At 42.2% G+C, this 12,989-nt stretch overlaps 1 protein-coding gene across 1 annotated transcript; it reads left to right on the top strand.

Moving 5' to 3' along the window:
* Positions 1–441: 441 nt before the first annotated feature.
* Positions 442–12,474, top strand: exo1 (exonuclease 1). Its single transcript, XM_055029687.1, has 14 exons — positions 442–518; positions 950–1,138; positions 1,240–1,359; positions 1,634–1,757; positions 2,007–2,144; positions 3,813–4,025; positions 4,542–4,729; positions 4,868–4,970; positions 5,056–5,269; positions 7,359–7,554; positions 8,655–9,150; positions 10,745–10,837; positions 11,417–11,613; positions 12,258–12,474. Exons 2-14 carry the CDS (start codon positions 978–980, stop codon positions 12,340–12,342), a joined length of 2,328 nt encoding a protein of 775 aa, XP_054885662.1. The 5' UTR covers positions 442–518; positions 950–977; the 3' UTR covers positions 12,343–12,474.
* The last annotated feature ends 515 nt before the right edge of the window (positions 12,475–12,989 follow it).

Genomic DNA, 12,989 nt, shown 5'->3' with positions numbered 1-12,989 from the left:
AAAAATCTATTGGTTACACACTGAATCACAACTAAAGCCTATAGAACATTTATAACTATATGAGAGGAGAGCTATGATTTGCTATACCAATAATCTGTTTGCACGTTTTGATCATTTTGGTCATTTCTTTGTGTGTCAACAGCACAAGTATTTTTATAAATCACTATGAAAAGTGATTTATAGATTATATTTGATTGACTGATCCGCTGAAAATCAAGTACGTAATCTTTGGAGGGCGTCCAGGCTGCGGAAAAACATACTTAGACAACATACACGTCACAGAACCTTGGTGGGGGAGCGGCATAATTGCGCGTGCGCATGACAGTCAAACCTCTTTTTCCACTTCCGTTACCTTTATACTTTCTATTGGATGATTTTCAGTTTGACACGCCCACTTTGTCTACGTAGCCAATTGTGGTAGCTGTTACTGAATCTCGTCTTTTTACCGCTAAAACCAAAACTCGCTCCAGTTTTGCTCTGTTGATCCGATCATATCTGTGTGTTTTAGGAACAGAAAGGTAAGTCTGACGTCTTGGAGTGTTTTATTTAGGAATATTAATGCTTGGTGTCCTACTTAAACAACTGTTATTACCGCTGCGTAATGTGTTGGCCAAACTTTCAACCGAACAACCTATCGAGTTCACTTCCAGCCTGACAAACACTACGAAATAATTGAGTTTATGTGATGAAGTTGCTCCTCAGATGTTTTTCAGACCGTCAGTCACTTTCCTGACATTTGTTTAGTGTTAGTTTGACCTCCAGTTACTTTATCGCGAGTAAATAGCCAACGGTGCTAACCATTTTACCCCGAATCTGCGTCGTTGACTTCTAATTCAAGATCATTTTCTCCGTGATTCGCGTCATGCACGACGCAACAGTGGTGTAGTTGGTAATTATTACAGTCCTCTGGAAGAGTCTGACTGTGAATTCCTGCCCTTCCCCCCCACAGGTTTGTGATCAGTGTGGTGAAACTGAGGATGGGAATCTCTGGACTGTTGCAGTTCCTCAAAGATTCAGCAGAGCCCGTCAATGTTAGAAAATATAAAGGCCAGACGGTGGCTGTGGACACGTACTGCTGGCTTCATAAAGGAGCCTTTTCCTGTGCTGAGAAGCTGGCTAAAGGGGAAGCGACTGATCAGTAAGCTCCTCTATCATTCTCAGGGAAACAACGACACATATTCAAACTACATGAAACGGTCCCTTGTACTATGTCTTCCCTCTTATTGTTGGTCTTTCTAGGTATGTGTGGTACTGCATGAAGTTTGTGGATATGCTGTTGAATTTCTCAGTTAAACCCATCCTGGTGTTTGATGGCCGTAATCTGCCTTCTAAACAGGAAGTGGAAAAGACTCGCAGAGAGTGAGTATTCACCCAAACTGAGCAAAAGTGTGGTGTACATTAAAATATATTCTGACTAGGGCTGCAATTGCAATATTGTTTAATTTCCCAATATCTGAATTATGATTAACATAGACTGTCCCCGTTTCCTGTCATTCCGCAATGTCCCCAGTGTTCTCCTTTCAGCCTCTAAAATCTATACTATGTCTGCAGCAAGAGCAGTTAAATTCAACCCAAAGCTGTTTTTCATAGCATTGTGTTCACTGACAATTCTGTTTACTCGCGTGTCTTCCAGACGCCGGGAAGCCAACCTCCAAAAAGGACGACAGCTGCTGCGTGAAGGTAAAGTGTCAGAGGCCAGAGACTGCTTCGGACGTTGTGTTAACATCACCTCCGCCATGGCTCACAACCTTATTAAGGTGCGGCTTCTGTCTTGATGTGGCAAATAAAATTTGTATTGCTTGCACTGACTAAGTGAAAGTTCAACCTGGAAATACAGGAAATACATAGAAATGTAGAATATTCTTTCACAAGTCATCCCTGAACACATCAAATTGTTTCATAAAATGTTCTGTTATTTTGAGCGCCTGACTCTTAGGTATTGCAGACTCTCAGCCTTTGTACAGGAACGTTGATGTTCTCTAACATGAGATGTTTTCCTGGTCCAGGCTGCGAGGCAGAGGGGGGTGGACTGCATTGTGGCCCCTTATGAAGCCGATGCTCAGTTAGCCTATTTGACTAAAACTGGGTTCGCTCAAGCTGTCATCACCGAAGACTCTGACCTGTTGGCATTTGGATGCAAAACCGTAAGTAGAACTGAAACATTGAGTACCAAGCAAATCACATTTACCAGCAGTCTGTCCCAGTTCACCAGTCCACCAATATTCTGGTCCACAGTTCTTATCATAAAAGAACAACAGAATGTCTCTGGAGGATGGCTGGACTCTGCTCAGATTTCTTATCCTAATGAGATTTTCATCTATTGTTGTCACAATAAGTTCCAATTAATGATGTTTAAAACTCAGAAAAACTCCATATTTTGGGGATTGTTGTTTTAACTATTTTCTTCAAATATGATTGACTGCAGTTGCTGTTCATTTTAGTGACACAAATCCAATGTTTCATGACTGGTGTCCGTATTACAAATGGAAATGTTTTTAAGAGCAGTATTTGTGTTTGCGGTTCTATAATTGTGACGCGCAGTCACAGTCATACACTTATGTGAAAAAAAGTAATAAATGGTTTATTGTCATTTTAATTGTTATCATATTATTACAGCAAAATATTGTGATAAAACATTAAGTGCATATTGTCCAACCCTATTACCTATTGTATGTCTTCCCCTGTTGTTGTTTTGTTGACAGTTAATATAATTCCACTTTTTTGATAAGGATTTGGCAAACCTTCATTCACGTTGAGGTGAAAACAAACTGCCAGTGAATGAAAAATGTGTAAGAAAGAGAACTTCACCCCTCTAAACCAACTGAACAGTTTTTGCAGTTTCTTCTAGTTACGTCCAGCAATGTCACAATTAGTAAAAATGATATTATCTGAGAGCAGCTGATGTGACTGGAGAATAAACAGACCTGCAGTCTGAGGTTCATCAGTATATCTGCTGCAGTAGCAGCATGAGGTATCTGAACACACAAAGCACCTAAAGTGTTTTTCTGTTGCATTTGATTCATTGAAGTTATTGTTTGCTACTTTTAGTGATAATCTAGTGTGGTGAGAAAAATGATCCCATTTGATAAACAGTAAAGTTATCTTTTCACAGCAGTGTGTGTGGTTGACTTAAATTGTCAGTAATAATTTTGCCCTAATTAAATAAAGTCCCCACCACCAACACCCAATTGTGTGACGGGCTGAATGTGCTTCATCCTTTGATAGCCTAAGGTCCTGCACAAGAGGTGCCACTTTGGACCTCCATGCTCTGCTCAGGCACAGGCCAGAGGAAGAGCTGAGTTTTCAACAGGAGTTTAAATGACTGTGGTCTGAGCGCTGCAGACATGTAGCGGTAAGTTAGTCCATCATTCTGGAATCGCTGCAGCTCTGTAGAAACGTTTTCACGCTGTTGTCTCTGTCGCTCTTCGTTCTGTTTATGATTGTATAAATAGCACTTCCTCTGTCCCAGAGGCCCTTGTTCCATCACCACAGATTTCTGCGCTGTACTATTTTTGCCTCATGAAAGCAGCAGAATCAGTCACATCTGTTAACTCGCCACCAGATATTTTCATATGAGAATATGCCCATAAATGTTAACACTGATGTATAAAACTAAGCTGTACATTTTCACACTTTGGAAAGATTATCAGTGGTTGAAGAATGCTTTTTGCATTGCACGACTGCTTTATATTTTCCAGTGAAGGCAATTTCCTTGTATCATTTGTAATTTGATGGATGGGAATATTCTAAAATCTGCTGACTGGCAGGAACAACGGCCGACCAGCTTTGTCTTCTCCCTTATTATTTTGTAGGTAATTCTCAAAATGGACAAGCACGGAAACGGAATAGAGATAGATCAGATGAACTTGGGCCGCTGTCGCTCCCTGGGGGACGTTTTCACCGAGGAGAAGTTTCGCTATATGTGCATCCTCGCTGGCTGTGATTACCTCCCCTCCCTGCATGGAATCGGCCTCGGAAAGGCCTGCAAGCTGCTTCGGCTTGCCAAAGACCCTGACATTCTGAAGGTGTGTGGATAAACTGATAACTTCTTTATTTTTCTCCGGGTTTTAAAACTGGGGGAAACTGGAAACTTTTGAAATGTAAAATGTAGTAACTAGGGATGAGATGATTACCAGTTTTAATGATTACTATGAGTCTCCGACAGTTCGTAAAAAAGTTTCAGAAACACCAAATTCACAAATTTTAACTTTGTATTAATTATATACAATAATGAATTTGTAGATGCAGTTCGTCAAGTTGGTTGGTGGGGGGAAAAAATCTTCTGCTGATCCATCCAACCTCAAGACAGCAAATCATAACAGGAACTTCACTTAATGGGGACTGTTGTGTTGTCTTGACCCATAACCTTTTGGCATGTCATTGTAAGTTATCGAGCAGATGAGATAGCTGTTTGTTTGTGGAGCGATGAACAAAAAAGGAGATTCAGGAACCTTCAGGAAGCGGCAGCAAAACTGAAGCCAAGATTCTAAATGAATGATTTCCAGAGTAGATTTGAGTGCGGGTTCTTCTCTTCCTACCAGGTGATCAGAAAGATGGGCCAGTACCTGAAAATGAACGTGGTCGTTCCTGAGGAGTATGTTGAAGGATTCGTCAGAGCCAATAACACCTTCCTCTACCAGCTGGTGTTTGATCCTGCCATGAGGAAGGTGGTGCCCCTTAATCCTTACCCTGAGCACGTCGACCCAGCCTCCCTCAACTACGCTGGAATGTACCCTTTAGTCTTGCGTCACACCTCAAAACATTTCCCCTTTAGTTTTGTCTGGATATTAAGCAATATCCAGACAAAAAAAAAGAAGTTTATTCTTTTTATTGGATAGTATTTATTCCTTAATGGCAATGAATTCAGAAATCTAGGAGATGACAAAGGCTTGGATATGGCCTTGGGAAACATTGACATCAACAACATGGAGAAGATAGATGACTTCAGTCCAGACAGCCCCCGTCCACAGGTAGCCGTCCTATAGCGAGTGTTTGTCCCAGTGCAAAAAAACTAAATCCTCACATTTAATTTTACTTTGGGAAATATCTTTCTAGGCGTGCAAAGCTCGCAGCAACAGCTGGAGCAGCTGCCCGGCTGCAGCAGGACTCAGCATCTGGAGCAAGAGCTTCACGCCACGTTCCTCTGCTCCTCCCTGCCCTGCTGTTTCCGCAGAGAAGCTACCCTCCACCAGAGGGCAGGAGAGAGTCATCAACCTGGACCACCTGAGGCTGCAACACAGAGAGCAGGCGCTGAAGAGGCTGAGAGAAGGTAACCTGGTCCTCACCTGCACTGTGTGGTCTCATTGTGGCCATATGTGTGTGTGAAAAATGCTGAGTCAGGGGGAGAAAATGGTCTGGCGTACATACTGAGCTGGTGGAAGACGGACCAAATGAATCATCCAGCTGTGCATAAATAAGAGTTATTGTGGTAAGAAGAGTACAATGCTGCAGGGTGGGTAGCATGGAGTACCCAGTGCTGCAGCAGGACACATGGCATGACCCCCAAACCAGAGAATCTGAGGCCATAGTATCAGACTCTGCCCCATGAATCTGCCAGAGCCCCCAGCGGTGCGATCCACTGCTACATGGATGGGTCAAGAATATGGCTGCTGTTAAAGTTCACCTCTGTACTGAGATGTATTATACAATAGGGACGGGTGGGGCCAAATATTTGTCTTCACAGAGAGGGTTCTAGTACAACAAGGACAGACATAATCAAATGTTTGACTCCACCCAAAAGCTTCTAATGGAGAGTGGCTTTGCCCTTTAATGCATAATGCAGCAAGGGTGGGGCCAGTCAAATAATGAAAAGGGGTGGGCTGGAGTCAAATGTTTGAGATGGAACATCAGGGTTTTATATTTGGATTAGTCAGAGTATTATGATGCGATAGAGACGGGCTGGTGGGGTTAAATACACTCACTAACGTGGAATGAAAGAAGGATGGTTAGGTTGAAATATTTCAGTCAAATGCATGGTGCCGTAGAGACGGGTTGAGTGACGGATTGTAGAATTTAATGTTTGAAATGAAAATCCACTGGATGTTGGTGGTGTCACATGTTTAATTATGCCTTTTAATGTGTAATTGAGTAATCAGGTTGGGTTTGAAAATTCATAAAGAGGCGGAGTCAAGCTTGACTCCACTGGGGCCGGATGTTGCCAAATTTGTCTCAGCCCTGAATTGCATAAAGTAGTAAGAATAGGTGGAGTCAAAGACTCACTTATAGGTGGAGATAAGGTTGAGAAGGTTTGAAGAGCTTGAGGCCACACAGCAGCCTAATGCAACCCAAATCAGATGTTGTTTTTACCCAGATATGACTCAACTTCTTCATCATAGTCTAAATGGCCTTATTCTGATATTTTTAATCACACCACAATATCTGACTTGTGCCACTTCCATATGTAAATTGAATACCAGAGCGTCCGCCAGACGTGGTAAATCTGGACGTAAACGTCGCTGTGTGACCTCTTCGTTCTTCTTCTGTGAGGCAGGCCGCTTTGGGGTTGTAAACCGTTCACACACAAGTCACCTTTAATTAGTAGAGTGAATGGCTACGTTGGGAAAAAATCAAAAATCTGAATTGACCTGCTGTGTGAACGTAGCCTCAGACACAAGAAGTGGATCGTTTGCGTTCGCCTTGAAATTCTTACAATTTTGCTGATCGGTGGGGTCAAACGCTCAGAGATGGGGCTGTGTCTGGCTCCGCCCACAGCAACATAATACGCAGGGAAGCAGGTTGCTAGGGGAAAACGAAGCTCGTTATGCAACAGGAGGCAGTGAGATCAAACGTCTGACTGGGCTGAAGTCAAGTGTTTTGACTCCACCTTGAAGCATATAATGTAGTTCAGATGGGCGGGGTTACGTGTTTACCTCTGCATGACATTGCATAATGCAGTGGAGATGACTTTATTGAACTCAGATATTTTTAAAGTTTCCTGAAGTGAAACAGTGCAATAGAATGTTTGACAGATAAAGTCCACCAGGATCTTTTGTTTCATCCGCCCAAAAGATCAAAGCTGGGGATGGAGTCTGAGACTCCGGCACCTTGGGGTTAAATTTGACTCCCGCCCTGATTGCATAATGCAGTGGGATGGGCGTTGATAGATTCTCTTCACTTTGGAATGAAACATTTTATTGCTGTTTATCTTCAAAAATAAAAACATATATTTCATTTCATCTCCACCTGAATAATTGAAGCATAACTAGAACTCTAGTTGGTCTGCCCTTGTCGTGATTTTTATTACAATCTATTTAATAAATAAATAATCCAAATATAAAAGAAAAGATTAATAAATAAATACACGTTTGTTATTTGCAGGACTCTTATACAAGCTTGTTATTTTTTTGTCTCCTTGTAAGATTCTTGTGTATCGGATCAGGAAGTATTCCAGCAGTATTCCAGTTCAGGGCTGAAACGCTCCAAGTTAGAGCAGCGACAAGACAAGCCGACCTCCAGCAGCCAGCCTCGAACACGGAACTGCTTCGCCTTCGCCACCCTGCTGCAGCGGAGAAACCACGAATCCCAGGACGATGGCAGGCAGGCCACGCACAGCAGGTGATGTCACAGTCCATCAATCTCCCGCTTCATTTTTCCCTCATTCATGAACAAGATTCTGAGACACTTAAACACTCAGAGGCATTCGTCTTGGTTTTTATGTTGGTTAAACTGTGCTGTTTGCATCTGATGCTGTGATCCTTCAGAGGTTTGTGAGAACGAGCCCACATAATGAACTGCCAGCTGAAGCATTTCTCATTGTTTACAGAGAAATATGTCCATCTTTAGCGCTGCATTTGACATCATCAGTTGGTTGGCAGGCTGCAAACAGAAAATCACAACGTGTTCATGGAAATCCACACCCTTTTCTCACCTGCTTTGTCAAAGCAGGTTTCTCATGCTTTGTTTGTATTTCATCTTGGCTTGACTTTCATGACAAACAAAACTCTCATTTTAATATCAGTGTGTTGCAGTGGAGCCCAAAATGATTTCTATCCCTGGTAGATTTTAGTTTGAAGTAATCTCAACGGGGTTTGAAGCATGTGACTTTTACAAAAATACGTTCTTAGAACTGTCTTCATGTTGTTGGAGTAAGTGTTTCCTCTGTAGAAAGAGACCAGTGAGACGAGTTCATGCAACTGATAGACGGATTAATGACCTGACCCAACTGTGTTTAGGTGTAGAAGACAGAAATATTGTTGCCCTTCATCCAGAGGAATGCTTCTGCTGGCAGTTGACAATCAAACCACCTTGAGTCAAATCGATGCCATTTGTTCATTTATCTTTTTGACAGGATATGGATTTTTTTTTTCTTTAACATCCTAACTATGGCTTAGTCAAACTCTTCTTAATTGTTGTTCTAAATAATCATTTTAGAGAGAAATTAAGCATTTATATTTGGTCTGTTTCACTGTTTTGTTTATTTGTGCTCCAGCAGCAGGTCACAGCTGACTGCATAGCCAGCATGTTTGGCCACGCTCTGTCCAATGACCTTTAGATAGATTTTCTTTCCTCATTCTTCCACTGTTTCAGCTCACTACTCAGACTTTTTTTTGTTTTACCAATCGTATTTCCATTCACACATTTCCATCAATATGTTTCAAAGCATTTCTTCCAAAGCCTGAATTCTCAGTGTAACCTCAGCGTATCCCCCTTTGCAGATTCTTCAGCAAATCAAGTTCAACAATTACTGAGAGCACAGAGGAGTCTGCTGGGGACCCAGAAGACCCTTCTCAGAACCAGTCTTCACTTGGTGAAAGGGACGGTCCTGATGTTCCACCTGTAGAGACCCTCAGCCCTCCTACGTCCCCTGCCAACGCCCCGCCCGCCTCATCCAGTGAGGGGCCGAAGCTGTTCCAGTGGTCAGGCTCCGCCGCCTCCCCCGGTGCTGGGCTCTGCAGAGCGCCGACGACGCCCTCAGGCCTTCTCGCCCTGCAGCAGTTCCACTACAAAAGAGAGACTTCCTCAGCTCTTCAGTCGACTTGTCAGCTTTCAGCAGGCTCTTCTTCCCCTGAGAGAAAATCTGAGAACGAGGACCCTTCCCCAAATTCCCCCCCCTCCCAGGACAGTGCTTACTTTTCCCAGCCCCTGTCCACTTCCTTTCACAAAGAGGACGCCCTCCGCTTCAGCTGCTCCTTCTCCTCCCAGGAGGAGACTGTAAGTTCCTGAATTGTCTGTTTCCTTTGCCTGTGTTCATAGGTCTGTTGGTAACTACTGTTTCATAAAGCATAAAGCCCTATGTAACTATCAGATACTTTAGACTGAAATGCTTCCCAGAAAATGAGCATTAAGAGGAGAACATTCACTATGTTTTCAACTAGGTTGGAATGCACGCGTCTTCTATCCGGACACATCTGACCTGTAAGAGGCTGAATATTCTCAGTGGTTTTCAGTGACAGCTTCCAGTTTGAGTTTTCTCTAGAAACCAAACCACCAGAGACGGTTTCAAATTCTGGTTCTCATCATCCGATGCAGACCAAAGTAAAACGAACTTTGGTCTGCAAACGAACTGAGACGAATTGAGACTTCGATTGAAGTCTCAGTCGAATTCTCATTTCTTGGTTTTGCTTTCGAGAAGCAGGGATTTGTTTGGGTTTCTGCATTTGTTTCAAGTAATATTTGAGCAGACTTTCACATTTCATCTTGCAACATTGGATTTTTTTCCCATCATTCTGCAAGTTAATCAGAACTGGAGTGATTAACCAGTGTTGTGTCACTGACAATTAGTTAAATGTCTACTAAATGCCATTTTACTAGCAGCCTATCAGGGGGTCGGTCCTCAGCAAGCAAGCCACCTGTACAGGTCTTTGCTATTCACATCGTGAAAGAGGCGTGGCTTATATCTTCTCTGTCACCTGAGCAGTAGCCATGCATTCTGTCTTGAGGATCAGCCGCGTTGCAGTTTCCAGATGTCTAAATTAATACAAGAAAAGTTGTTTAGCCTCTTGCTCAGGATTTTTTATTTCTTTCTTTTTATCATTACCATAATCTTTGCTTTCACCCTCTGACCCTCACAGCTCCTACCGTTAAGTATCGTATCTCAAAGGGAGAACGGACAGGGTCGTCAGTCATTCCTGGTTAGAACAAGCCTGGACAATAAGTCAGTAACAATATATATCGCAATGGACACATAATCAATATCAATAGATATTGCGTCTGATAGACTATTAACAATTTCACTGAACTTCAAACCAGAACCACACAGCATTCTGGGGGTTGTAGGCAGATGAAAGGCTTTAGCCACTCAGCCTCTCACAGTCGGGTTTAGCTTTGGTTACCTTACAACAACTGGTTGAGTAACTTGTGGTTACCTGGCAACAACCTGTAGAGTAACTCATGCAGCAGTGTCAGGTTTCGTCCCCGTGTCTCATAAAAAAAAAAAAAAATTAAAAAAATCTAATAAAATTTTAAAATGAAAAACGGCACAGCGTGAAACCTGGGTAAAATAGAAAAGGTCTGTTTGACAGTAGCTTATATAGTTATTACAAAAACACCTAATCAATAATTATTGACAATTATAATCTGACTGATATGAAACTCTTATTTTGTCATATGTTTAATGAACCAACTGAATCTTGATGATGTTCAACTGCAGTGGTAGAAAAATAAAAATGACCTGGAAGAACGATGGACAGATGGGCTTTTGCACCGTCTCACACACACTGGGTTGAAATGTAGACATTTTCAGGGATTCTCTGATTCATATTCTCATAGGTTTCTGCTTGTGTGTTTTGTTTTGTTTTTTTGTCAGGAGATGAATTCAAGCACTGATTCAGAACCAGTGACAGAAAGCCCTACTTCCTTCACAGAGACCTGTAGGAAACCTGGCATGCTGGGGTCAAAGGTGGGTTTACACTTTGGTTTCTTCATCGGTTTTATTTGTTTTTAAAGGAACAGTGCATTGCTGCAAGCACACTTATTTTTACTTTCAGTTTAGCGTATTCTGTGTAAGTTTGTTGAAGTGAACAGTTGATTTAATAAACTATTCAGACCTTAACGGATCCTTTATACACGTAACAAGAATGTTATGAGATCTGGATTGGCAGTGACTTAAATCATTACAGAAAATATGATCAAGTAAACAGGATTTTTAGGATTAACTATGAAAGAAGCTGCCAGGCAGTTGTAGTGGGAGCCTATCTGTCACAGGCGTCCTCACCCTATGTGGCACTTCACTGAACGGACATTCTTAGAAGTGGAAGTGGTGAACATGTGAGAAGACTTTTGGGCCGCCTGACAGGGTTGGTTGCTTTAAAAAGAAATCTAAACTTGGACGGGAACTGTAGAGAACTAGAGTGCTAATATTCTCTAAGCTGCTGCAGTTCATAGGAAATGTTACCGTTTGTTGCGAAGGTTAGACTTGTCTGGTAGGTGTTTAGCATAGCCAGATCTTCCTTCTGTGACGTGAACATGCTGCATTCAGGTTTCCGGACTGCCCAAGCCGAAATCCAGCATGCGGAATCAGGCGGTGAACATGTCGACGTTGGGCCCAGCCAGAGCCAGCGGTCTGAGGAAGAAGGCTGCAGGTCCTGGAAAAAAATGTTCCTCGACCAATAACGAGAACAATCCTGAATTGCAGGCCACTATAAGCAGCCTCTGGAAGAACTTCAGCTACAAAAAGTAAGGAAATAATGGACAGTTTGCAGTGAGCAAATATGTTTTCCATTGTAATAATGTACATTTTTAGCTGTCATATTGAATATTTTTTGTCTGTCTGTCCCTCTGTCAACATAATGTCTTTAAAAAATTCTGACATTTTAGAAAGGCTTAAGAAAAAAGAGGAATGCTTAGCCTGGTGGGGGCACAAGTAAAGCCTGGTGACCCGCCAGGCTTATGAAATACTGGGGGAAACCCTGTAATTGGACTGTTGCCTCTTCCCTTTCAGCTATATTTTTTTAAATTGATTTTAGATCACACAGAGTTGGTCTCTAGTCATCAGCAGTCATCAGGCAACTTCTGAAGGCAACTTGTTGCTCTCAGAAAAAGGGGGATGAATACGTTGTCACACTGCACCTTCCAGTTTATTTGTAAAAAGTGTTTTGAGTTGTGTATCGTTTTCTTTCTTCTTCACAACTGTGAAGTCTTTCCCCGAAAATTCCAATGAAATATGTTTTTGGTTGTAACATGACAAAATATGAGAATGAAGCTAATGTTGACATTAAAAGGTGGAAACTGGCCAGATCTCATATGTGTGTGTGTGTGGGTGTGTGGTGTGTGTGTGTGTGTGTGTGTGTGTGTGTGTGTATATGTATGTGTGTTTTCAGGGAAACTGTGAAGATCAGACCCTCTGAGAAAGGAGAACCGATGTCTCCAGTGAAAGACAACCTGCTGCTTCCTCAGCCTACATGAGCTCAGAGGTCAGAGGGCATCGCTTTGCTTGCTTCTCTGAGAGCAAAGCTTTTACACATACCGTGTATGTCGTCAATAACTTCTCATCAACTTGTAAACTGTAAATAAATAAAAACCTCTTTGGCATCCAAACATGTCCCATGTGGAGTTTTTCATGAACCATGGTGATGTGGGCTGTAGCTGCTACAGCTGCTGCCTTATAGGCCTTGAGGTAAAGGCCTGTAGTTATGGTTAGGGTGTGTGTGTGTATGTGTACCTCTGATAAAATGCCTTGAGCCGTTTTCATATCCATTTCATGGATTCTGTTACTTAAAAATCAAGCTGCCGTAATCTTTGACCTGGTTGTATTTCCTCCAGATTGAACAAGCTGCCTGGATGTGAAGCTTTTCTCATTTCTGTGGTTTTTGTTTTGTTCTTAGATGCTCATCTAAGGCATCTCTTGCTTCAGCCCTTTGGTATGTCTCCCAACACGATCCTGTTCTTGTGCTCCGAACAAGAGATGACAGATTTAAAATTCTGTGCTGATTTGATCTGTTGAAGGATGTTGATTTTGAGCCAAGTGTGCCTGAACTTTTCATTCCATGTGCGTTTCGTCACGGTTGCCACTTTATCTTTCCCGCAACAGTCTAAAATTGTGACTAAGAAAG

Source organism: Poeciliopsis prolifica, unplaced genomic scaffold (assembly GCF_027474105.1).
Source record: "Poeciliopsis prolifica strain line A6 unplaced genomic scaffold, Auburn_PproV2 SCAFFOLD005, whole genome shotgun sequence".
NCBI lineage: Eukaryota > Metazoa > Chordata > Actinopteri > Cyprinodontiformes > Poeciliidae > Poeciliopsis > Poeciliopsis prolifica.
The sequence above is the reverse complement of the archived record's forward strand: the minus strand, read 5'-3'. Positions and strand labels throughout refer to the sequence as shown.

Coding starts and splice junctions, on each gene's coding strand:
- exo1 (XM_055029687.1), top strand. CDS start 978: ATGGGAATCTCTGGACTGTTGCAGTTCCTCAAAGATTCAGCAGAGCCC. Junction 4,971..5,055: donor CAGACAGCCCCCGTCCACAG/GTAGCCGTCCTA, acceptor ATATCTTTCTAG/GCGTGCAAAGCTCGCAGCAA. Junction 10,838..11,416: donor CTGGCATGCTGGGGTCAAAG/GTGGGTTTACAC, acceptor TGCTGCATTCAG/GTTTCCGGACTGCCCAAGCC.